At 39.1% G+C, this 24159-nt stretch overlaps 1 protein-coding gene across 1 annotated transcript; it reads left to right on the forward strand.

Moving 5' to 3' along the window:
* The first annotated feature begins 2499 nt into the window (after nt 1-2499).
* On the forward strand, nt 2500-13383 carry LOC115021715 (galanin receptor type 1-like). The gene is made up of 3 exons (XM_029452332.1): nt 2500-3435; nt 3524-3589; nt 12681-13383. Exons 1-3 carry the CDS (start codon nt 2770-2772, stop codon nt 12999-13001), a joined length of 1053 nt encoding a protein of 350 aa, XP_029308192.1. The 5' UTR covers nt 2500-2769; the 3' UTR covers nt 13002-13383.
* Nucleotides 13384-24159: the final 10776 nt, after the last annotated feature.

Consider the following 24159-nt stretch of genomic DNA (forward strand, 5'->3'; position numbering starts at 1 on the left):
TAAATTATTATTGCACTGCTACTTGTGGAAAGTCACTAAGTTCTCTACTGTATTCATGCTGCAGTACATTTGAGGCAATTATTATACTTCTTACTAAACCACATTTGTTTGACAGATTTAGTTACTTTTTATTTATTATATTATTATTAATATACAAAATATAGATCAACAAATAAAGTATGATACATTATTAAAGGCTAAGATATCCAGCAGCGTATATGATAATTAGTATTTGCTCCACCTTCACGAGCTGCAACATTAAAGTGACGAACACATTTATGCATCAATAATTATAATTCAATAATAAATATATATTATTCTGAGATAATGAGTACTTTAACTTTATTTGATGCTAAAACTTTTGTACTTTTACATGAGTAAGATTTTGAATGGAGGACTTTTTGCTACTTTTACTTAAAGGTTCCGAGTACTTCTTCCACCACAAACAGCAGGGAACATATACTTTGTCAAGCATTTATATATTTGATGAATCACTTGAAAAAATGCCAAAGCATCTGGTTCCAAAATCTCCAGCTTTGAGGATTTGATTTTTTAAAAATGTATCTTTGGATTTTGGACTGTTGGTCGGACAAAATAAATTATCTCATGATGTCGTCTTGAGATCTGAGAAATTATAATGGTATTTTTCACTATTTCCTGACTAAATATATATATATATATATATATATATATATATATATATACTAAACAATTAATAGATTCATATTAAGTAATGAATGGCTGACTAATCAATAGTTTAAAAAATAATTGTACACCATTACTACTGATCAACCACATTAGAGCACATGTCAGCACATGTCCTGATTGTTAATTAGTAAGCGTAAATCACAGCTGTGGCACATACAGGTCTTTGTCATTCTGGAGATAGATGTTATTGCTATACTATCTCAATAACGTGTTATTGGTGAACCATGGCATGATGAGCTCAGTGGGGTTTCCATCACAGTGAACAATAAGTCAATAGTTCACACATGAAAATGTCATCAATAACTCCAAGACGACCTTTCAGTCGTCTGGGGAATCTGCTCATGTTGAGGGCGCACAGGATGCCCTTTGGTCAAGAAATACTTTTCATTGGTACCTGAATACTTCTTCCACCACTGCACACACACCACCAAAGTATTGACTTTATATACATTTGTATTCATTATTATTCTGTATTCATTACTTTTTTCAAAATGTTGTTTTACATTTTTACAAAGTTTAATTCCCCTTTGGGACAACAGAGGATGAAACACAAATAAGGCAATCACAGCAAGACAGACTAACGAGACTGTTGTTGGTATAAAGCTAGGGAACAATAGTCTGTTTACAAGGTGATAGAGGGACACTAACCCAGTGTCCATACCTCTGGTAGAGGACAGAGGGACACTAACCCAGTGTCCATGCCTCTGGTAGAGGACAGAGGGACACTAACCCAGTGTCCATGCCTCTGGTAGAGGACAGAGGGACACTAACCCAGTGTCCATGCCTCTGGTAGAGGACAGAGGGACACTAGCCCAGTGTTCATGCCTCTGGTAGAGGACAGAGGGACACTAACCCAGTGTCCATGCCTCTGGTAGAGGACAGAGGGACACTAACCCAGTGTCCATGCCTCTGGTAGAGGGACAAAGGGACACTAGCCCAGTGTCCATGCCTCTGGCAGAGGACAGAGGGACACTAGCCCAGTGTCCATGCCTCTGGTAGAGGACAGAGGGACACTAACCCAGTGTCCATGCCTCTGGTAGAGGGACAAAGGGACACTAGCCCAGTGTCCATGCCTCTGGCAGAGGACAGAGGGACACTAGCCCAGTGTCCATGCCTCTGGTAGAGGACAGAGGGACACTAGCCCAGTGTCCATGCCTCTGGTAGAGGACAGAGGGACACTAGCCTAGTGCCCATGCCTCTGGCAGAGGACAAAGGGACACTAGCCCAGTGTCCATGCCTCTGGTAGGGGACAGAGGGACACTAGCCCAGTGTCCATGCCTCTGGTAGAGGACAAAGGGACACTAGCCCAGTGTCCATGCCTCTGGTAGGGGACAGAGGGACACTAGCCCAGTGTCCATGCCTCTGGTAGGGGACAGAGGGACACTAGCCCAGTGTCCATGCCTCTGGTAGAGGACAAAGGGACACTAGCCCAGTGTCCATGCCTCTGGTAGGGGACAGAGGGACACTCACTCAGTTGTTTTTATGTCTTCCAACCACTGCAACCAAAAGCAATTTTGACAATCACTGTAATATTTGCACCTGAACCATACTGTGTCGGAACTAATTGAGTCTGACTAAGAAAATGACGTTGGCCTCTGGCATCCACATTGTAGGCTACAGGAATATAGAAAAAACGTATCCGTTTGATAATTTTTTTTTTTACATCAGCATGATTTGGGGGGTGTTTTACTCGGTGCTGACGTGAAAGCCACAGCCCAGCCCCTTGCTATAATGTCAGAGAGAAAAGTCCACACGCAAAGAAATAGACTACAGAGTGGATCAGTGCGCAGACCCATCAGTTGCGCACCAGGAGAGACTCCAAGACGCGCAGCGGAGAGACTGATGCATGCTGTACATAGACGTAGATAGCTAATCCTACTCATTTGTGGTGTAAGATAACGCGGGGGATTCTCAAGGAACCTTGATAAAGACACAAGAAAGCAACACGAGTGTACAGGAGCGCTCATGGAGACGCACGGGAACACAAATCATTGCTCTTAAAACGGGGGCACATACCTCCCAAACGTTTCAAGATCATCTAAAGGGGGAAAAAAATAAATCATGAACTTATCCGAGTCTGTTTGGCTCTTGGATGAGCCATGTAACCTTAGCAGAGTGGAGGAAGAGGACCAGAAACTTTTATTCGGGATCGGCACGGATAATTTCATCACGCTGCTGGTTTTCGGGCTCATCTTTACGCTCGGTGTGCTGGGCAACTCCATGGTGATCACGGTGCTGGCCCGGAGCAAACCCGGGAAACCACGGAGCACCACCAACATATTTATCCTCAACCTGAGCATCGCTGACCTGTCCTACCTGCTCTTCTGCATACCTTTCCAGTCCACCATCTACATGATGCCTACGTGGGTCCTGGGCGCATTCATTTGCAAATTCATCCACTATTTCTTCACCGTGTCCATGCTGGTGAGCATCTTCACTCTGTCTGCCATGTCCGTGGACCGATACATTGCCATCGTGCACTCCAGAAAGTCCTCCTCTATCCGAGTGGCGAAGCACGCTCTGATCGGGGTGGTGGTGATTTGGATACTCTCCCTGGCCATGGCTGCGCCCGTCATGTATTACCAGAACATTTCTCACAGAGGGGAGAATCACACCTTCTGCTGGGAAGTGTGGCCAAATGAAAACCAGAAGAAAGTCTATGTGGTTTTCAAGTTTGTTTTTGGTTATGTTTTGCCTCTGCTGCTGATTTCCTTCTGTTATGCAAAGGTAAGGAAAAGCTATCATCATTGAATAATTATAGACGGGGGTTTTTTTTAAACACAAATATATCTTACCTCTATTTGCTTGCTTACAGGTTTTAAATCACTTGCACAAAAAACTGAGAAATATGTCCAAAAAGTCAGAGGCATCAAAGAAAAAGGTATGTATTAAGATGTTTTTTGAGGGGGTTGGAAATGTCATGAATTACAGCCATATGCGTGTGACTTTAATCAGTAACAAACACTGGATACACACTGGATGAAAGATGACAGATGGGTTGATTTGTTACCTGTTGACTTACTGAGAATTACATACATTTGCTCATATTGTTAAATAAACAATTGCACAATTTTAAGTTCAAAGTTCGTGAAAGAAATCTAGTCAAAATCATATGTGAATCACTAAAAAATAACTATGGCGTAAAACATTTTTACATACAAGTGACAACCTGAATCCTTCAATTCTACTCTCTGCCAGATTTCTCATGTATAATTCCTGTTATAATATTTTAACCAGACAAATGTTTTTTTAAATTTAGTGATTTGTGATTAAAGTCATGTTGTACGTTTGTGCCAACTAACACGTTTTGTGGTTGGCTGGCACAATGTTAAATGAAAGTAACCAATAGAAACAATTTGAAAATGTTATTCAATTTATTTGAAAAAAAAATGCATCAGTAGAAATGTCTAATTTATTTTGCCATTGACCCAATATAAACATTGTTCTTAATATTTTAGAATAGTTTTTATTGTCTCAAAATACCCCAACAAAATATGCATTAAAAGTCCCAATAATAGCCGATCAGCTCGCATTTGACCCAAATGTGTGATAAAATGATGTTAGCCAGCTGCCATCACTTATCACAGACTTTCAAATCTTTTATCAAAATGTAACTGATTCCAATGTCTCATATCTAGAAGTAAGACTTTATTTTAAATATCTCTATCTAACAGTTTTATAATACGTTTGGCCCACAGTCCATTTTTTAACTTTTAATACTATGAAATGTTACACTCACCAAAAAAGACGGTGACTTATCTACTGTGTTAAAGATGTGTTAACACATCTTTAACACAGTAGATAAGTACAAGTCAAGAAAGCCACATTTGGATGTTCCCTTTCTGTTTCTGTGACCGTCAAAGGAACAGAAAATAGCCGTGTGACAACCGACTCCTGTTGCCATGTTGCCAATGACGTTATTATGCTGTCAAAAGATGTCACTCTTTACTTATTATTTTTACTGAAATACTCTCTCTCAGCCTTGTGTCGACACATGGTTCCTCTCAAAGCAGGGGTCAGTGTTTTTGGCCTTTAGGAAGATATATTTCATAGCTACTCTGATCCACACATTATTCAGCGAGGGGGTGCAGTCCCTCTGTGCCACATGTTGCACCTTCGGAGGAAACTATTTCCATCATCTCTGTTGTTCCTTAGGGCTAAAATGATAAATATTAATGTTCTAATGCTTACTGGTAACTGGCACACTTGCGCAAAGTGGCCAAAAGGGCAATGTGCAATCAAACCCCCATCCAGCCTTCATTATGGAGGTAATTTGCTCATTTTGCTTCCCTGAGAGACAGTTATCTGCTGTCGCCTGCTTGATTGTCGTCCTTCTGTCCGTCTGTCCATTCGCATCCTTCACGGCTGGTCATTTTAGCAGCACCATCTGATAACGGCATTGTGCTAAGAAACCGAGAGTGCTGGGCTGCCGTGAGAAAGATGTGAATGTGCTCTGATGTGCACCTCACCACATGCGTGCTTTATTGCACCTGGCTTAAAAGAGGAATTCCACATATTGTAATGATTTACTGCACTCACTGTACAGAGCACCGGTGGAGACAACACATAGGGAAGGTTACGCTGACAGCTTTGTGACAAACAGTGCATTAAAGCCGGACTGTATTACATAAATTACCTTGGGACGATAGCTACTGTTAAACTCTAGCTGATGCCAGAACACACTGTTTGCACACACATATTAAATCTGATTAAGTTATCAACAACTTCATGATTGATTTTATATTAGAAGCTGCCACATGCAGACTTTTCTATAAATATACAAGCATGGTGCCATTGCCAAATCTGTTTCCTTGGCAGTTCGTCTTTGTTCTGTCCAGTGTTTTAAGGAAAATATTTAATGAAAATAAGACACATTTACAGTTGCGCACGATGGTATTTTTTTGCGTATTAATGAACCTTTATTTATGCCAGTAGGTTGGTTGGATGAGCACATTCTTTAACAGCAACCACCTGTTTAGAGTCACACTGAAAAATACAGTAACAACAGGAAACATAGTCAGTATTCTTAAACACTTAGATTAGATTATTATTATATATATATATATATATATATATATATATATATATATATATATATATGTAGATTATAGATTATTAGTGTGCGTTGGAAATTATTAGAAATAAACTGCAATATGAATGCCATCCCTCAAAGAAAAGAGGAAACCAATTTTGACATGACGTGTCACAAGCTATTTGGGTTCAAATGTCCCAGTCTTATCTCATTGCTGGTCAGTGTTGCATAATGACGCAACAGTGTCTTCTAGCAGCTGTCACCAATGTAAAAAAAATATCATTGATAGTCCTCATAATCAATCTTTTACTGCCTAATGCCTATATTAAAATGAGTAGTCTTACCATTTAGGAACTACGCTATTTGTATCCATAGAGATCAATACACTCTCATGTCTCTACTGTAAATATGAAGCTACAACAAGTAGCTGGTTAGCTTAGTTTAGCAAACAGACTAAAGAAATGCTTGCCTGGCTCTGTCGGAAACAACATGTTCAATTGTCCTTGAGCAAGACATTGAACCCCAGTTGCTCCAGATGTCTCACTGCCATCGGTGTTTGTGTGTGTGTGTGTGTGTGTGTGTGTGTGTGGGTGTGGGTGTGTGTGGGTGTTTGTGTGTGTGTGTGTGTGTGCGTGTGTGTGTGTGTGTGTGTGTGTGTGTGTGTGTGTGTGTGTGTGTGTGCATGCATGTGTGTGTGAATGGGTGAATGTGAGACAAACTTTAAAGTGCTTTGGATCAAAGTGCTACATAAATGCAGTCCATTGAGTTTGTTTACCGACATGTAAACAGACTCTCACCTATAAACACATTTAAAAGTCATAACATTCAACCTTGTAAGTTTACCCATGTCCTGTGATTGACTGACGACCCGTGACCCTGTACGTGATAAGTGGTTACAGACAATGGATGGATAATAATGGAAAAAAACTAAATCAACAACAAAAACAACAAGGTCCAGTTTTACGGACGGCTGTGTGAGGGACTATTTCTTCAGGCAGTGACTGCCTTAAGTCGCCGCTGGTTGCCTGTTGATCTCATTTTAGCAACAAGACTTCGGCAAATCAATGCTCCTCTTCAGTTTTTGTACAGATAAAACAAACAAGGTATAACGTAGGGCTGCACAATATGTCGTTTTTTTATCCTCACCGCGATGTCCACTTCTTTTGTTCTTCGTGTGCATGTGACGTCACGCTTATTTCCCAAACCGGAAGTCAGCCATGTTGGATGATATATACAACCAAGACGGCGGCCGTTCACGTGTGAGTTGCTGCAACGCTTCGTAATTTTCTTTGTATTTAAACGTCTAAGATTGAAAGAAAATGCCAATCGTGTGCGCAGTGTATAATTGTGGTCATAACGCTACTCGTGATCCCAGAGAAACGGCTTCTTTAGATTTCCTACAATCATCAAAAACAACGATCCACAAAAGAGGGATGAATGCAACAAGAGTTAGTACTGCAGCTTTTACACCAGAAGCAGCAATGCCAAAATAAAACATCTCAATATCTTCATTAGATGAAGCCACCAGCTTTGTTCTCGTTTTACCTCTGGACTGACTAGGTGTTTTGCCGTCTCTCACCTCACAACCAAGTGTTTTTTATCTTCTTTTGGCCGAGGTAAAATCCATATCACTGACTGGTAAATAAGGCACTTTCTTTACATGTGATAGCAGCCATTTGCTCTTTTCTTCTGTGCATGTTTTTGTTTGGCTTATTCTTGAGACTACTTCACTTGCAAAAAGTAAAGCACCAATGTGAGAACATGCTTCGCTTAATCCAGCCATACAATCACAGTGTGCGAAGATAACATCGCCGCTCTTCTCACTCACAAACCACGGCTTGAGCGGTGTATCTCGAGCTCTTTGAGAGTGATTTACACGGGCATGGACGAGCACCCTGTTATCTTTCAGTGGTTTGGTAAGAAGACTACCAACCCAGTCAGAAACAAAGAAATTATAAGCATCTAAGCTCTAGTATGCCTTCATTTGTGCGTTGGTTGCCCACGACGTTTGTAGCACAAGGTAGTTCATAATCTAAATCTAAATCCTCAATATAATCCGACGGCTTTAGCTTGTACGGGTCACGGCCGCACATTTGGACTTTTCCTCTGAATGTTGCCTTTGCAGAGGACTCCAGAGAGTCATAATACTTTGAAGAAGTCGGAGTTGTATTGTTTTGGTTGTTCGCTTTAGACGCCATTTTTTATTTGTATATCATCCAACATGGCGTCGCACGCATACTTCACACAGTTTTGTCACGTGATTGCACACGAAGAATACCCAGGTTTTCTGTTTCACCCTGCGTACGGCTAGGTTAACTATCTTCCGGATGTAGCTTCATATTTACCGTACAGATATGAGAGTGAAACCGATCTTTCGTCTCGCTCTCGGCAAGTAAGCGAATACGCATATCTCCCAAAATGTCAAACTATTAATTAAAGCATAACAAAGGAATAATTGTGGTTGCTCTGAATCAGGGTCGTGTTATCAAATAATTATGAGGTTGGTGTCATGTTTGCAGGGGTCAGTGTGCGTTCCATGTGCTCTCGTAAAGCATCATCATCATATGTCATACAAACAAGGAGTGCTTTTCACAAAACATCGAATGAGACGAATCAAGGGATTGCAGCGGGCTACACTGTGTCCTTGGAGGAGAGCGGGGAGAATTTGTTCAAATAAGTGTTTAATCAATCGTTTATGTGGTTCACTGGAGTCTCTGCAGCTCAACACCAGGCCTGCAAAATGCAATGACAGCTGTAAAGAGCAAGGTCATTCCCACTGCTGTTGTGAAATACATAAAGACAAACTTCTTATCACCCTCAGTTGGAATTAGACAGCCTCTCATAGTCAAAAGACAAAATCACCCCTAAAGAAACAACGTAGTAGTAAATCTTTCTTAATATTTCCAGAAGTCCTCTGTGACAAACACGCTATAGAAATCTGTCCCTCTCTGGTTTTATGTCGTGTTCAGATAAAGGTCATCTGAAATGTTATTGTGATTTATGGCTTCTGGTCAATGTGCTTGGGAATGAACACCAGAGTAGATTTTACTTGGCAAACAATAATGCTTTTGTTGGCTTTTCAGAGAGGTCAAAAAGTCAGTAATTAGAACTGTAGGTTTAAGAGCTTTTTCTCAATTACATAAGTCAGGCAGGCATCCAGAAGGAGCACACAGATGGTTATGGATAATTAGGGAAAATAATATTTGGCCAAGTTGTCTTGAAAATGTTTTAACAGCATTTGTAAGTGAAACAGGGACAGCTAACGACCAAACAGCTCCAGAGACCAAACTGCTCGTCTTCGACAGAGACGGCCATTAAAATGTTTCCTTTGCTATGTTACTATGAAGAAAGAGCGTCACTCAACATCACATCATTTCTCAGTTCAATAGTCATTTAATGTAACATTAAAGGAACATTTCACAAGAATTGTGAAAACTTAATTTTGCGAAATCTTTAGTTCCATAATAGTGTTTTAAAGGTATAATGTGCAATTCTGAGCCGCCTGCTCCAAATAAATAGGGGGCAGTATTTCACCACTACGACAGGGTCCAGGAGTACAGGTGATTTAGTAGTCTATAGTAGTATTTAATTGTATAAATTCATCAATCACTAAAACCATCAGTTAGTCAAAAAGACAACTATATGTTATCGTGTTTATATTTTAGTTGTAGTAGTTTATCATATTTTTTGTATTCTAAGTTTAGTGTATTCTAATGTATTCTTTATATTGTGTATTGTATTCTACAGCTATATATATATATATATATATATATATATATATGTATATATATATATATATATATATATATATATATATATATATATATATATATGTATATATATATATATATATACATATATATATATATATATATATATATATATATATATATATATATACATATATATATATATATATATATATATATACATATATATGTATATATATATATATATACATCTTCTATTGTTGATAAAATTCAGTCAGTCAGTCACTTCATTAGACCAGACTGCTGAAACTCTCTAGATAACTCTGCTGTCTCATTATCTTTACATGTGGCTGAGATATCTGTGTGTTTACTGAGGCACTGGGGCTGTACGGTCTGTGAAACGTTATGTTTTGATAGTTTGTATGTCGGCTCGGGTCGGGGCAGCAGAGATGAGGGAATGACTCGTGTTTTTATTTTGTCCTCCTCCACGAGATGTGTATACCTACATGGAGCCAGTCATTGTGGAAAAAGCAGAAATATGCTGAAACGTACAATGTAAAGTCTGTCTTGTCTCCTTGTGTATTCATCTTTGGCTTTCATCACTGACACACAAGAAGATAGACCTAAAAGGTCAATGTCAAAAATACATGTTGACAAACTTAAAATAAATGATTTCAGTGAGCAGCTATTGACAAAACAGGATTACAAGCAGAGCCAGCGTGGCTGGAGAAGAAACGCGTTTTATTAGTTCTGTCTTCTTGTGGTGATGCTGCTGTTTATATTAACTGATGGCTCCCAGGGGATTGAGGTGAAGATATGTATGTGTTATGGAGGCTATCCAAACAAAGCATAGTTACTAACATGCTGCTCTGTGGGAACCTCTTTGTGTGTGTGTGTGTGTGTGTGTGTGTGTGTGTGTGTGTGTGTGTGTGTGAGCACGAGACATGTTCGTTATTGTCATCCTGCTCTTCTGTGGTGTTTCAGGGTACAACTGTACCCACAATTACTTTGGTTTTTGATCTGTGTTGGAAGGTTTGGAAAGCGTTTTGTCATTTTGACTTTCTTCTGTGTTCATTTTCTTAATAAATATATTTTTCACAATGTTGTATTAGGGCCATGATACATTTACGAGAAAGAAACTCAAATATTCTCTGAGGTTATAAAGTCATACATTTGCAAGAAAAAACTCAAAATCCTCAAAAAACTGCTAAAAAAATACATGTTTATGTCTAAATTGAGACAAACTTTCAAAATACAAAGTTCCCGATTTTTATTCTTGCAAATTAATGATTTAATAATTCAGAGAATATAGGATTTACCACTTTAAACTCATAAATCTACAACTTTAATCTGTGAAATTCTGAGTTTCCTCTCAGAATATTACCCCCCACTCCTGGCTCCGTATTTTATTATTACCTAGAAATGGCCATAGTACGGCGTCGTCATTTTTGTCCATTTTGAGGCAGCTCAACAAACTTTAAACACAACATTTAAATATCGTTGTCTTATGAACTTGTTAATGTGAACTTGTTAACACATCCAGCTCACACAGAGCAACATTAACATTCATTGGGAGTCTTGTTTCTGGCCGCCTGATATTCCGTCTTGTCTCTTTAGCTGTTCCTGTGTTCATGGAACATTGCCAAACTATGTGAAAGGAATGTGTTTTCTGTGCCACTGAAGCGGAAATGTAGTGGGACTTTAAATATGGCAGCATCAGTCCAACATCAAGTATCAGTCTAACGTCAGTATGGACCTTCATCATTTCTGAATGCGAAACACACAGCGTCCGCTGTTACAAACAATCAATGCAGTCAAACTTCACATCCTACAGTCACACTGGCATAAACCTGTGTTCTTCACAAGATGTTTCAGAGATTGCAGCCATTCGTCAAGTTTTACTGACTTGTACTGGTGGGAGTTCTGGCTGTTCGTGGCCACCTGGTGGCTGCATCGAACCCCTGACAGCGTTGAGGCTTACGCTGTTGTGTTCCTCTGGATGAGAGGAATCTGGGGATACCTGATGAAGCAATGTGGGGCCTGGCATCCTTTATTTATCTACCTGTAAATCATGGAGCTCCTCAGCAATATATTAATATTGATCACTATTCATTGTGTTTACTAGTATTTCAATGTTGTATGTCATTTGTAACATGGCTACATGGAAATAGTGTTTTGAAGTAAACAGTCAACATGTAAACAGTAAACATGGCCAAAACATCAAGGCCGATCATTTTGGGTATGTTATTTTAGCTGTTTTTTCCCAGGGGTAGGTCTTAAGAGGTGAAGTTACCACATTTTATATAAAACATATCTGGTCATAATTTTCAATACATCTTGTTAAATTGTATATGTCTTGTGTCTTATATGAGGATAGGTTAAAGGCGCCATCTGCAAGAGAGAACATGTGTCCTGCTGTTTATGTATAGCAGCAGCCGTGACTTCCTTCTGTCACCGTTGACATCTTACTTACATTATATACTGTACAAATCACAATAGGATGATATGATTCACGTGCTGCTAGGCCAGTTTAATGTAATTCATTCATGGGTTTCATAAGGCCCTGAGTGTGAAATTGAATGTACACGGGTCCACTATGGGTTTAAGAAGTAACTGCAGTACAGTACAGTAAAGCTGCACTAATCAATATTTTATATTAGCAATGGATCAAATGATAATGATGATAATAACAAACCCAGAGACATTGACAAGTAAATGAGCCAAATGGTGCATTCTCGCATCTTTTCGCTCATGGTTTCGTTCTTTCGGCTCGTAACTGTTTGTATCAACCTTGTTTCCAGTTGTTTTTTGTGAAAAAAACTCCAAACCAAACATTTGCTCGATCCACATGACAGATGTACAACGTGAGTCACTAGCTGGTGAACATGGTGGATCATTAAGCGGCTAATAAGCCAGATATATAGAGCTACAAGGAGAGACACAATCGGACCTATATTCAGACGATTGTCCGAAAAATGACTCCAAACAAATGCTAATGCTGCTGTGTGTCTGCAGTGTTTTAAATAGGCAACACTTCATCCATCGATACAATGATAATATGCCAGTGTTTAAAAAAATAAAAATAAAAAGGTAACAAGGTAACATGGGGTGAGTAATTGATATACAATCACTGTCATGTTGGGAGTGAAATATTCCATTATTCTGTCCCTGTTGTCCCCGAGTGCACTGACTTCCTCTCTCTGTTCGCTGTCTCCCTGTGTGTCTCCCAGACTGCCCAGACAGTCCTGGTGGTGGTGGTGGTGTTCTGCTTCTCTTGGCTCCCTCATCACGTCGTTCACCTGTGGGTGGAGTTCGGGGACTTCCCGCTGAACCAGGCCTCCTTCGTGTTACGGGTGGCCGCCCACTGCCTGGCGTACAGCAACTCGTCCGTCAACCCGGTCATCTACGCCTTCCTGTCGGAGAACTTCAGGAAGGCATACAAGCAGGTGTTCAAATGCCAGATCGGCAGCAGAGACTCCCCGCTCAACGACATCAAGGAGATCCGCAGCAAAGCAGACACTCCGCCCTCGACTAACTGCACCAACGTCTGACGGACGAGGTGCGGATGATGACATGAAAGTGAATCACTGTCCCACTGAAACTCAATGTAATGTCCTAGTGACAGATCCATCGGACATGAGTGGGTGTTTGGATTGTTTGTTGTAGGTAGTATGGTTGCGTGGATATTTCTGTACTGTTTCCACTTAAGCGCTGTTGATTATAGGACCGGAGGAGATGATTACTCCCTCTTTGATCAGTGTCTGTTTCATAATAAACTGTGGAGTCTGAAACTCAGGAAACCCTGTGTTTAAAGTCCATCCATCCATCCATTCATCCATCCATTCATCCATCCATTCATCCATCCATCCATCCATCCATCCATCCATCCATCCATCCATCCATCATCCATCCATCCATCATCCATCCATCCATCCATCCATCCATCCATCCATCCATCCATCCATCCATCCATCCATTCATCCATCCATCCATCCATCGATCCATTCATCCATCCATTCATCCATCCATCCATTCATCCATCCATCCATCCATCCATCCATCTAAAGTGAAACTGATTTTGATTGGAGACAGTATTTACAGCGCTAAGCAAATACATAAAAAAAAAAAAAATGAGGTTGTTGTACTTTAAAAATCTCAATTCTTTATTGCATTGTAGCCTATATAGTAACACAACAATCACCTGCTAAAGTAAAACTGTTGTTTTTGTCTTTTCGTTGTGAAGAACAGTGTTGGGCATTGATCAGTAACGTCTTTGTAATGACTTTTCTGAGAAATGAGTAAGGGGTTATAATTTCAAATTCAGTATAGGCTATACATTACATGTACTAATCCCAGTAACAGTTACTTTGCTTGTATTGTGGCTTGTTTGCTATTTTACCAGAAATCAGAATCTGCGTTCGAATAGATTGGATTCCGATTTTCACTTCAATTCGATTCAATATCGATTTGTTTAGGGATATTACATTTACACTGCCAATTTTGCTCGGATATGAAAGAAATTCTGAGAGAATTAATGCTGAAAATTGTACAAAGAACCATCTAACCTGGTGCATTATTGAAAATATTAACATATCTTACACATGACTTTGCTTTTGTACAGCTCTTCTCTGTCTTCAAAGTTTTTGAAGACAAGACAAGTTGAGACAGAGACAAAATGTCTGACGATGAATCTTTGGGTGCAGCTGGTCAGCGGGTGTCACTGATTGTTATCATGGAAGCATGACTCTTAGGCGTATTCATATTATCGTGGAAAAACATCTTTAGCACGCGCCTGATCCATAAGTTATCGTGTTTCCAATCAATGGTCAATCGAATTTTAAGCAAACTTTTGAAATGTTGCAAAAATGTAAAGCGAATTGGCCGCGTTTCCATCAACTGGTTTGGAGCGAACACACTAGACTACGGAGAGCGTAGTTTCGTCAAAAGTTGGTGGTATAGGTTACGCTTACACGTGCATTAACACTGCTTATTATATCTTTGTGAAGCCGGCCCCTGGAAAGCAGCGTGCAGTACCTCCAAACTGTAGGCTGGCCCCTTGTTAAATAACTGCAACTTCTCTATTTCTTCTCATGTTAATTACAGAAGATGCGACGTGTGTGTGTGTGTGTGTGTGTGTGTGTGTGTGGTTTTGGTGTCGTTAAACGCTCTGTCAGAGCTGCGCTATGTAATGACGGTAATGTAAAGAGTAATTGATTACATTTGTCAAGTAACTTGTTCAAAACTGTTGACAAAAGGTCGCCACTATACTAAGTATGATTAATTCCTGTATGTTAAAATTGGTTGTAAATATTATGGACACAAAGCTGCTTTTCACATTTGCCTGATACAGCCTCACTCTTATGCTATGTTACCAGTTTTCAGATTGTGTTTTGCTGTATGAACAGGCTGTGGGACATATAAAGCTTGTGTTGCACACATTCTGGTAGCCATCTTTCTATCCATAAGGAAAAACAATCTAACAGATACTGTGGAAATAAAGAATTCTAATGTTGTATGCGTTATGTATGTGATGTGCCAAGCCTCCGCACAGCAGCTTTACCTCAGTACTACAACATCATTAAAACCATGGGAGACCTTAAACTTGGACCTTCAGTGTCACACAGTATTTTGGAAGTTGTGGACTTTAAGAAATGTGTCACATCCATTATTCATGCATTCTATCTGAAAAAGGAAGTTAACTTCAGTAGGGATTTTGAATCTGATGCAGCTGACTGATTAACCCCAATTGATCTAGAACGATGGAACTAATCAGTGTAATCAGCAGACGTGCATCCTCCCCGTCAGCGAGGATCTGTGATAGGCAAGACAGTCCCAGACAGTACTATAGCACTGACTGCACATATGTGGGATGGAATCCATGCCTACACAGGACAGAGGACCTTATTTATTTATTTGATATAAATGGGCATGTGCATGGAAATGTAACCCAGGTGGTGCGAGGGACATGGCTAATTGTTGGTGAGATAACGGTGGACACATATTGCACTTTGAATTAATGGAATTTCTGCAGATGATACAGATGTGGAGCACAAATAGTGCTGTTTTCCTTCAAAAAGAGAATTTTAGATAAGAGCACACACATTATGGTGTAATTATTTGCTATATTGTATATTATTTTGTTTTGCATACCTAAACCCAGTCAAATATGTAAATACAGGGGAGGAAGACAAGTAGTCAGAGAATACGGAGGTACTTTTTGTAATACAAATGTAAGCATTTATTTAATTAATAAGAACCCAAATATATGGAAGCACAGAGAGGCAAGTGATCCATTTCTGGAAATGAACTAAATTGTGTTTGTGTTGTGTTTATGACGTAAGAGCAGGAGAAACAAAGGTGTTGCCTGGATCATTTCTATCTGTAAAAACCGGTGAAACAGGTTCTCAGATTAAAAAGAAAAGAAAATAACATAATTAAGTCATAAGCAGAGGAGAGAAAACATTTGACATCAGACTTAGAAAATGGATCACCAGAATAATAATTGAATAATTACAGTAGTGATATTGTTGCTGGGTAACAAGGCAGGAAAAAGGAGGAAAACAAAAATAATAATGGGATAACTTATTTTATAATTAAAATACATTTAAAAACAAAATACAATATTTATGATTAATAGTGTACATTCCTGTTGTCGTTGAACAAAACATTGGCCTAAATCTTGGAAGATGGGTGTTTATCTGTAGCTATACACATAATATACTTTAAATCACAGAAAACCTTATTCAAGCTATTGAGTTATTCATAAACGCAAAAGAAAGAAATGTGTGAGGAATTCCTGCTGAGGTAATGGCCAGTACTTTATAGTGACAGTACACTAACTTCACATAAAAGCAATGTATGAGAAAGCTCCTGCACAGATGTCAAATACAACTTTCTAGACATTATTTCAGTTTTTGGTGCTAAAAATGAAAATATCTCTCATTAAAAGATTACATTAGGAAGAGTATGAGAAGAAACGCACAGAGCCTTGAGTGAGGACAGTGAAGGCGCTCTTTCTTAGTTTCTTGAGGGATTCACATTTCTTTCATTTGTTTATTTATTCATCCACCTAGTTGGTACTGTGTGTACAGCTTTCAGTGCTTTGTGTGTTTGCCTGGTGTGTATTTTTAACCTTGTTTCCTGTATTTATTCAGCTGTGCCGTCAAAATAAAAAAACTTGAATCTTTCTGTGCTTGAAAGTGCAACATGTAAAAAAAACAGCAAAGGCTCTCTGAAGTACTCGATATTTGGACGGTGCTTCACAATATATCCAGGCTTTTGATTGTGTCTTTATGCAGTGCTGCATATATTATATGATTATATTAAACGTTGTGTCATTTCCTTGAAGAAATCGCGTCTCATTGAGGCCTTCACTTCTATAAAAAAGGAGCTTTTCTTTAGCTTCACTCACACTAAACACCCCTCACCTCCCTCACTGCCACAATGGGCTGTGGTCAAAAGAAAGAACATAGCAGTGGTGGTTCCCACCAGTCGGGTTCCCCTCTGAGTTTTGGTTTTGTGAAGTAGATTTCCTGGCATCAACTCGACCCAATGATCCCTAAGAGGCCCGAGAAAACAGTCTTCCCATGGTGCCTTGTACCGTAAATATTTATAACAAGGGTCTTTTTTATTAGGGCAACTCTGTTAGCAACTAATGGATCAAGCAGAATAGATTTATTTTACATGGGAACAAATCTCAACCAGCTGGAACTATTAGCAGCAGTTGTATCCACAGGTGCTCTACTGAAATAAAATGACACGGTTTTATATACAATATATATTTATATAGAAAAAAAACAAACAAGGATAAAATGATAGTCTTAATAATTCTCATTTTATAATTCAGTTAAAATACTTAAATAAATGTGATCGTTTTAGAAATATGGCATTTATATGTATGATTGTGTGTGAAGGGAGAGAAAATAAAAAAATACATTGAAATATTGAAAAATAATTAATGAACAGATAACAAGGGAGGAGTGAAAGGTGGGGTTTGGACACGGATGTCACCGGCTTGTGTGTATGTGCATCTGTATTGTTGTGTTGGACAGGTAAGGGGCAGATCATCATCTGCCAAATTAATCTATTTGGTTGTTGTTTAACCTTTATAAATTAAATGTACTTGGACAGTAGAAGGTTATTTCTGTCTTTCCTGCTTAGTAAGATTGTATTTTTTAACAATTGTTGAAGCCTTGTTCTTTGGATAATTTGGGAAGCTCAATGCGATCAAGGACGGAATGAATGTTGTAAATACTTGATATATTATCTGAATAGTAAAGTCTCTGATAGTGAAAAGAGAGGAAGAGTTGTGTTTATGACCTTTGTTGTAATGAGTGATTTTTCTTTGTGTTTTCAGTTGATTAGCGAGGACATTTTTTCATTGTGCTCAAAATAATTCAACGTCACCCTTTACATGAAGAAATGGGGTCTGTTGGTGTAAAAACAATTGGAGGGGGGGGGGGGGGGGGGGGGATGTTGGAAGTATAGATGTTTCAGTTCTTGTTGTTTTTCTTGATCATGTTTTAGGATAGGATATGTCCCCCAAGAACTGCATTTGCTTTTTCCCAAAGTACAGATGGGGATATTTCTGGAGAGAAAGTGTTGAACTGCCACCTACTTGAGTGGGAGAGTGTGTGTGTGGGGTGGGGTGGGGGGTGCAATAGTCAGGAGCTGTCTAATGGGTCTGAGATAAGAAATAGTCTATTTTCTTTGCAGAATCAGATGAGCGCCATGTTCTGTGAGTGCTTCCAGGGTTTGATCAGTCTAGTTTTGGCTTGAGGACTGTATTCAAGTCTCCCCTTACTATGATTACCGATTCAGAAAAATCTTTAAGATGTGAAAATATTGCTTAAAAAAATCATTAGGCATTGGCTATTGCTATTTAACATTTGTATTGTGTGTCCATTTATTTAACAAAGCGATCATTTGGTTGTATTACTTTGCTTTTATTTACCACATAGCAACTCCTCCTTTTTTAGAATCGTATGATGAAGACAAACATTTGATTGATTTTGTTTAAAGTTTTTGTCGTTCAAACGTTGTCAGGTGTGTTTCCTTCAGAAGACAGAACCTCGTGTTCATTCTCGTAAGATTCATGTTAACTATGGTGGATTGTATCTCAACTGCAGCTAGTCTCTTCCATTTCCCTTGAATGAAGGCGAGTTGTGGGTTTAGAAGCATTAGCAAGACAATCAAAGTAACACAAAGGAAACGAGACATTGGGCATCACGCAGGAAGCGATATAATAACTAATGTCCTCTTATTTTTGTTCACATCCACAATCCACTTATTTTTATTTTTTTGTAGTCGAGAGCACTCAACCAAGAAAAACACATCTACTTTTCAGGGTCCAATGAAAGTATTACATTTGAGGAACATAAAATAATGCATGAATATCATATAATCAAATTAAAATGATATGTTTTAAAGTAATATATAATGATTGGATTATTCAATAAATATTAGTCCATTGATTCTAATTAAGACTATAAAAACTCTAGTACTGAAATCTCCTTTACTTTGTTAATTTTATTTAACACTACCTGCATTTCACTATATTTAGACATTTTGGTGGCATCTTCACAACTCCTGGGTATGTGTCAGTTATTTGCACACGGCACAACATCTGCCTTGATATAGTGTTTAGGGGGCGTTACCTATAGTAATAATAATAAACAATCGACAACGAGCCTCCAAATTAAGATCTAAAGGGATTCATTATACAGCAGTCCTGGGTACATATAACACGTGGTGCATCTGGAGTCTCATCTCTCTCTTACATACCTTAAGGCCCTGTCACACATCTCCGTATGACAGAAACGTATGACGGTGCATATGAATATTTGTCAGAGTCCAAATACTTCCAACTTTTTATCGAATCGGTTAAAGTGAACATATACAGATACGCATGTCTAACCTATTGATAGAGTATCACTTACTTATACATAATGTATCAGACGAATACCCAACGAATGCATAACGTATACAAAATATGGCGTATACAAAATATGGGCAACACGCTGGTTTACGTAGATATAAGGTAAGGTATAAGTAGTATTCATTAAGAACTCACTGTGTTACGCTGGGGTGCGTTGTTGAACGCTGATGTTTTGAGCATGTTCAAAATTACCGGACGTACCCGACGATATGCAGACGTTACACATAAGTTACGTTACGTTAGATATACGTGAATACGGAATACGTATGTGAATACTTACCTACGTGAATACCTACGTGACTACGTTAGAGGTACGTTAGATATAGGCTACGTCGGCCGACGGTGAATCCTACAGCCAATGTATTGATAACGAGTGGATACCCTATTCCTACCCTTATGTTAAGATGATGCCTGACGACGGAGTAACTTATTAAACGTGTTTCTACAGTACAGCTAGCGTTCAGCATTCTAGCCGTTCTCCAGCATCAGCATGACGTGAACCAGATGGCACTTTTCCAGCTCCGTTGGCCAGACGCTCTGATACGTTTTAAATAAGTAAGTGATACGCTATTAATGTTTGACTATGCGTATAATAATTCGATTATGTATACGTTATCTATACGTCAGCTACAACACCGCTGTGGAAAAGTTGGACGTATTTGGACAAATTTTGATCTACTTTTCATATACGGCGGTATGTTTCTGCCATACGGATATGACAGGGCCGTATGTCTGGCGTGTTCGGCGTATCGTCTGCGTCCTTCGAACGATCACAATTTACCCTTAATTTATATCAACCTATTGCCGATATTTCATATGCGCCGGCATACGTTTCTGCCATACGGATGTGTGACAGGGCCTTTACTTTACTAAAATGTAAACCAGAATACTCATTACTTATGTTTTCTGTCCAGTGTTGCCAGATATATACGATAATTATCGTATCGTTCTGCCATCTGCACGATAAAATATTTTAAAAAGTGCTGTAGCGTACGATAATTTGACCATTTTGTGACACTTAGTGAGCATTTGGTTTTAGTCTGTGCTGTCGCACGCACGAGAGATACGAAAGCTTCAAATGCATCAATTATTCATTAAATGAGCTTTGCTTATGACCTTCAATGTTTTCATGCAGAATATAAACAGGCTTCCAGTTGGGCTTGTGTTGTAATTTAATTATGTAATAGGAGTAAAAAGAAATTCAGATGACACATTTACACTTATTTGTACTAAATGATAATTTTCCTGAAAATATGATCACATTAATCCTCTGGTGCGACTGTTTGACATTCCCCACTCTTGCGGTTCTGTCTGACGTTGGCAGATATCTGAGTGGCACTGACACGGACCAGTAGGTTTAGCATCCGAGGTCGTTCAACATGAGCCTGAATGAATCCTGCAGACGTCAGGGCCATTGCCTGTTTTTCTTCTTCTTCACATTCAAGTCCAGCAACCTGTGGGATTTTTCATCTCTCTTTTCATTAAAAACAAATGAAAGGATTCTGCTTTCATTAAAGAAATACGGGAAGAATACGCAAGTAACACTTCATTTCAATTCATGTTTGTTTTTGTTGCCCTCTAATACATAATGCTTTGTTATTTCTCTCTCATGAGGAAAGGTTGGCTTATTAATGCTAATCTTACACTGACAGTTTGAGATCAGCACAGAAGCGTAGAGCCTCTCACGTTGTGTTGTCTTCGCCACAAAAGGAAAAGACAAAAAGCACTCTTGCTCATACAGCAGAAAAACATTCGACGCAGTAATCAACACGTAGATTTAAAGACATCTCACTCACTTATAAACATGTTGCTCACTCTACCCACGTACACACAGCGTAGCCTCATGTTTCTCTTAATTTGCAGTTATCTAATTCACATTGATGGAGCGAGAATAGATTCAAGTTTGGCTTCACCAAGCAGCTGTGCAGACCAGAGATAAAATCCAAAAGAATAGAGCACCGGATTGAAAAGGTTTGCTCATCACCAAGTGTGTGTATTATAGCATTTCACATGACATATAAGCCACTATTCATTTCCTGAACCTTTAACATTCCTAATTTACTTCATGTTTAACGTGTCTGTCTGCCTCATAGCTTATACATTTAGCTGCCTGTTAAATGAATAGAAAGCTGCTGCATTAAAAATATATTCTCTTCCTAACTTTCCAGAAAATGACATGCTTTGAATGTTACATTCCTCTGCACCTGTGTTTGCATCAGTTTGTGCCGACAGTAACATGTATGATGCCTCCAGTAGTCGAAATAAAGTAGCAGAAAATTGTTTTCCTGCCTCTCTGCAGAGCAGGTGAACATCATGGTGTGAATGTTTGTGCTCTTGTCATTATAATTAATGAATGATTAGTGGAGACACAGTTAGTGTGTAAACAAATTTATTTTTCCCCTTAAGGCCCTGTCACACATATCCGTATGACAGAAACGTATGCCAGCGCATATGAAATATCGGCAATACGTTGATATAAATTAAGGGTAAGTTGTGATCGCTTGAAGGACGCAAACGTTACGCCGAACACGGCAGACATACGGCCCTGTCACACAGTCCCGTATGGCAGAAACATGCCGGCGTATATGAAAAGTAGCTCAAAATGTGTCAGAGTCCAAATACGTCCATCTTTTCCACAGTGGTGTTGTAGCTGACGTATACATAACTAATTATTATACGTATGTCAAACAACATATTTTTGTATACGTTATGCATTCGTTGGGTATTCGTCTGATACATTATGTATAAGTAAGTGATACTCTATCAATAGGTTAGACATGTGTATCTGTATACGTTCACTTTTCCGATCCGATGAAAAGTTGGACGTATTTGGACTCTGACAGATTTTCGAATGCGCCGGCATACGTTTCTGTCATACAGATATGTGACAGGGTCTTTAATTTAGGATAAGTGAATTTAACTTCCAACATCATGTTTCTGTTGCTGGCAAAAACGAACATTGGAGCAGCAGGAGTAGACTTAATCCAACAAATTAGTGTTGGCAGCGCTAGGAAAACTGGCAACCAATATTTCATAAAATATATATATAAAACATTTTTTCTGCACTTTATATTGGGACAAAATGACATGTACGACAGGATTTTCTTAATCCCTGTGATGCATTGCTTTCAGGTCTAGAGCAAAAAGCCTTCCAAATAATTACTACGGCACACAGCTACATGTCTATTCCCAGAAAAGCATTAGGGAAACAGCGTGGACTTTCAAACTGGACAGCTTGGGCTGATTTACATTATACCAAACATGTTTGTATGTGCGCATGCGGCTTTGACAGCCTCACAACTGCAGAAGAACAATGTCAAACTTTAGCTCGCCTCAAAAAAACATCAAGAGTAATTGCCCTATTGGCAATCTAGTCTATAAGTGAGTGTAAACTGCACACAAAGGAAACACATGACATACAGTGAGGACCCGAGTCCAGCTTTATCCAAGATCTGGAGCATTCAGTACCAACACTTAGCCATAGCAGGGAGCTAACAAAAACTGCAGAATTAGTCAATAAGTGCTAACGACAGTATTTAGGAAAATTGGATTGATGTTAGGAGTGTAAATATTTAGAATTTTCTTTCTTTCCCTTCGCTGTCAATTTGGCTTAATAAGGTCACCTCAGCCAAGGAGCTGATGTTTGTCAGCAGGATTTCTTGTTATGAAGCTTTGTGGTCGTGTGTAGCATGGACCAAGAATAAACCCATTACATTTTGGAGCAGATCTGAATCACGGAGCTAATACAGGAGTTATGTTTCACATGTTTTTAACATTGCGAGATAGGGCATTTGTGCTGCATTCATGTGGTGTTGGTATAATCAGACTAAAAAGATTTACGTCGGAACACCAACTTGGAAACAGCCACGAGACATGTTATAAATAAAATACAACACATCTTTGTAGCCTCCGTGTTGTTTTCACATTACGACTTAAAGTTTGTGAACACACCGAAGTCGGAAGAACAACTTCCTTACTTCGGACCATCGGAGGATCACCATTGGCCTTGGCGGAGGTCTGCGCTCTCCGAGTGCCATTGTAGTTTGCGTGTGACGCCCTGTCAGCAGCTGTACATTATGCCAGTTATACAATCGTGATGCATGACAGCAAATCGGCAGCTTTGTATTCAGGTCTTGTCCTCATGGCTTACGAAGAAGGCTGAAGAGGTCCCCTATGATGGAGTTAATTCCTTTTCCTAAGATGTCGGTTATTCCCAGTCACCCTGAATGGAACACCTACTGCACTAACTGCAGCCTGGAATATTAATCCATGATAATACCGTAAAGCATAATGACCACAGACCTCACTATTCATTAGAGTCCTGTGATCATTTCACACGTTTCCATATTACCACATTATTAGCCACAGATAATATCCAGAGTCATTATCCTGCTACTAACTAAGACCTGAGAGACATGCATTCATTAGTGATGGCTACATTATGGGTGTTGTAGTTCAGTAGCTTTTTAAAATGTGTGGTTCCATGACTGCACCAAATGATATGTTTGAGTTAAGTCCATATACTGTATGAACAAAGAAGACTTAGCCACTGAAGTCACCGCTTTGAAGCCTCAACTTTGTCGTTTTTGAAGCCAGAAGTGACCATTTGGACTGAAGGGTAGAGATAAACAGGAGCGAGGACCGGCGGATCCAGGTTGCCCAGGTGCGTCGGTAATTCACGTGTACTGTGATATTAATGCTAATTTTGGTTTGCAAATACCCTGCTTAAAAAGAAAAGAAAAAAGAACGTACTTAGCGGAAAAACTGTACAG

Source organism: Cottoperca gobio, chromosome 16, assembly GCF_900634415.1.
Source record: "Cottoperca gobio chromosome 16, fCotGob3.1, whole genome shotgun sequence".
In the NCBI taxonomy this organism is placed as follows: Eukaryota; Metazoa; Chordata; class Actinopteri; order Perciformes; family Bovichtidae; genus Cottoperca; species Cottoperca gobio.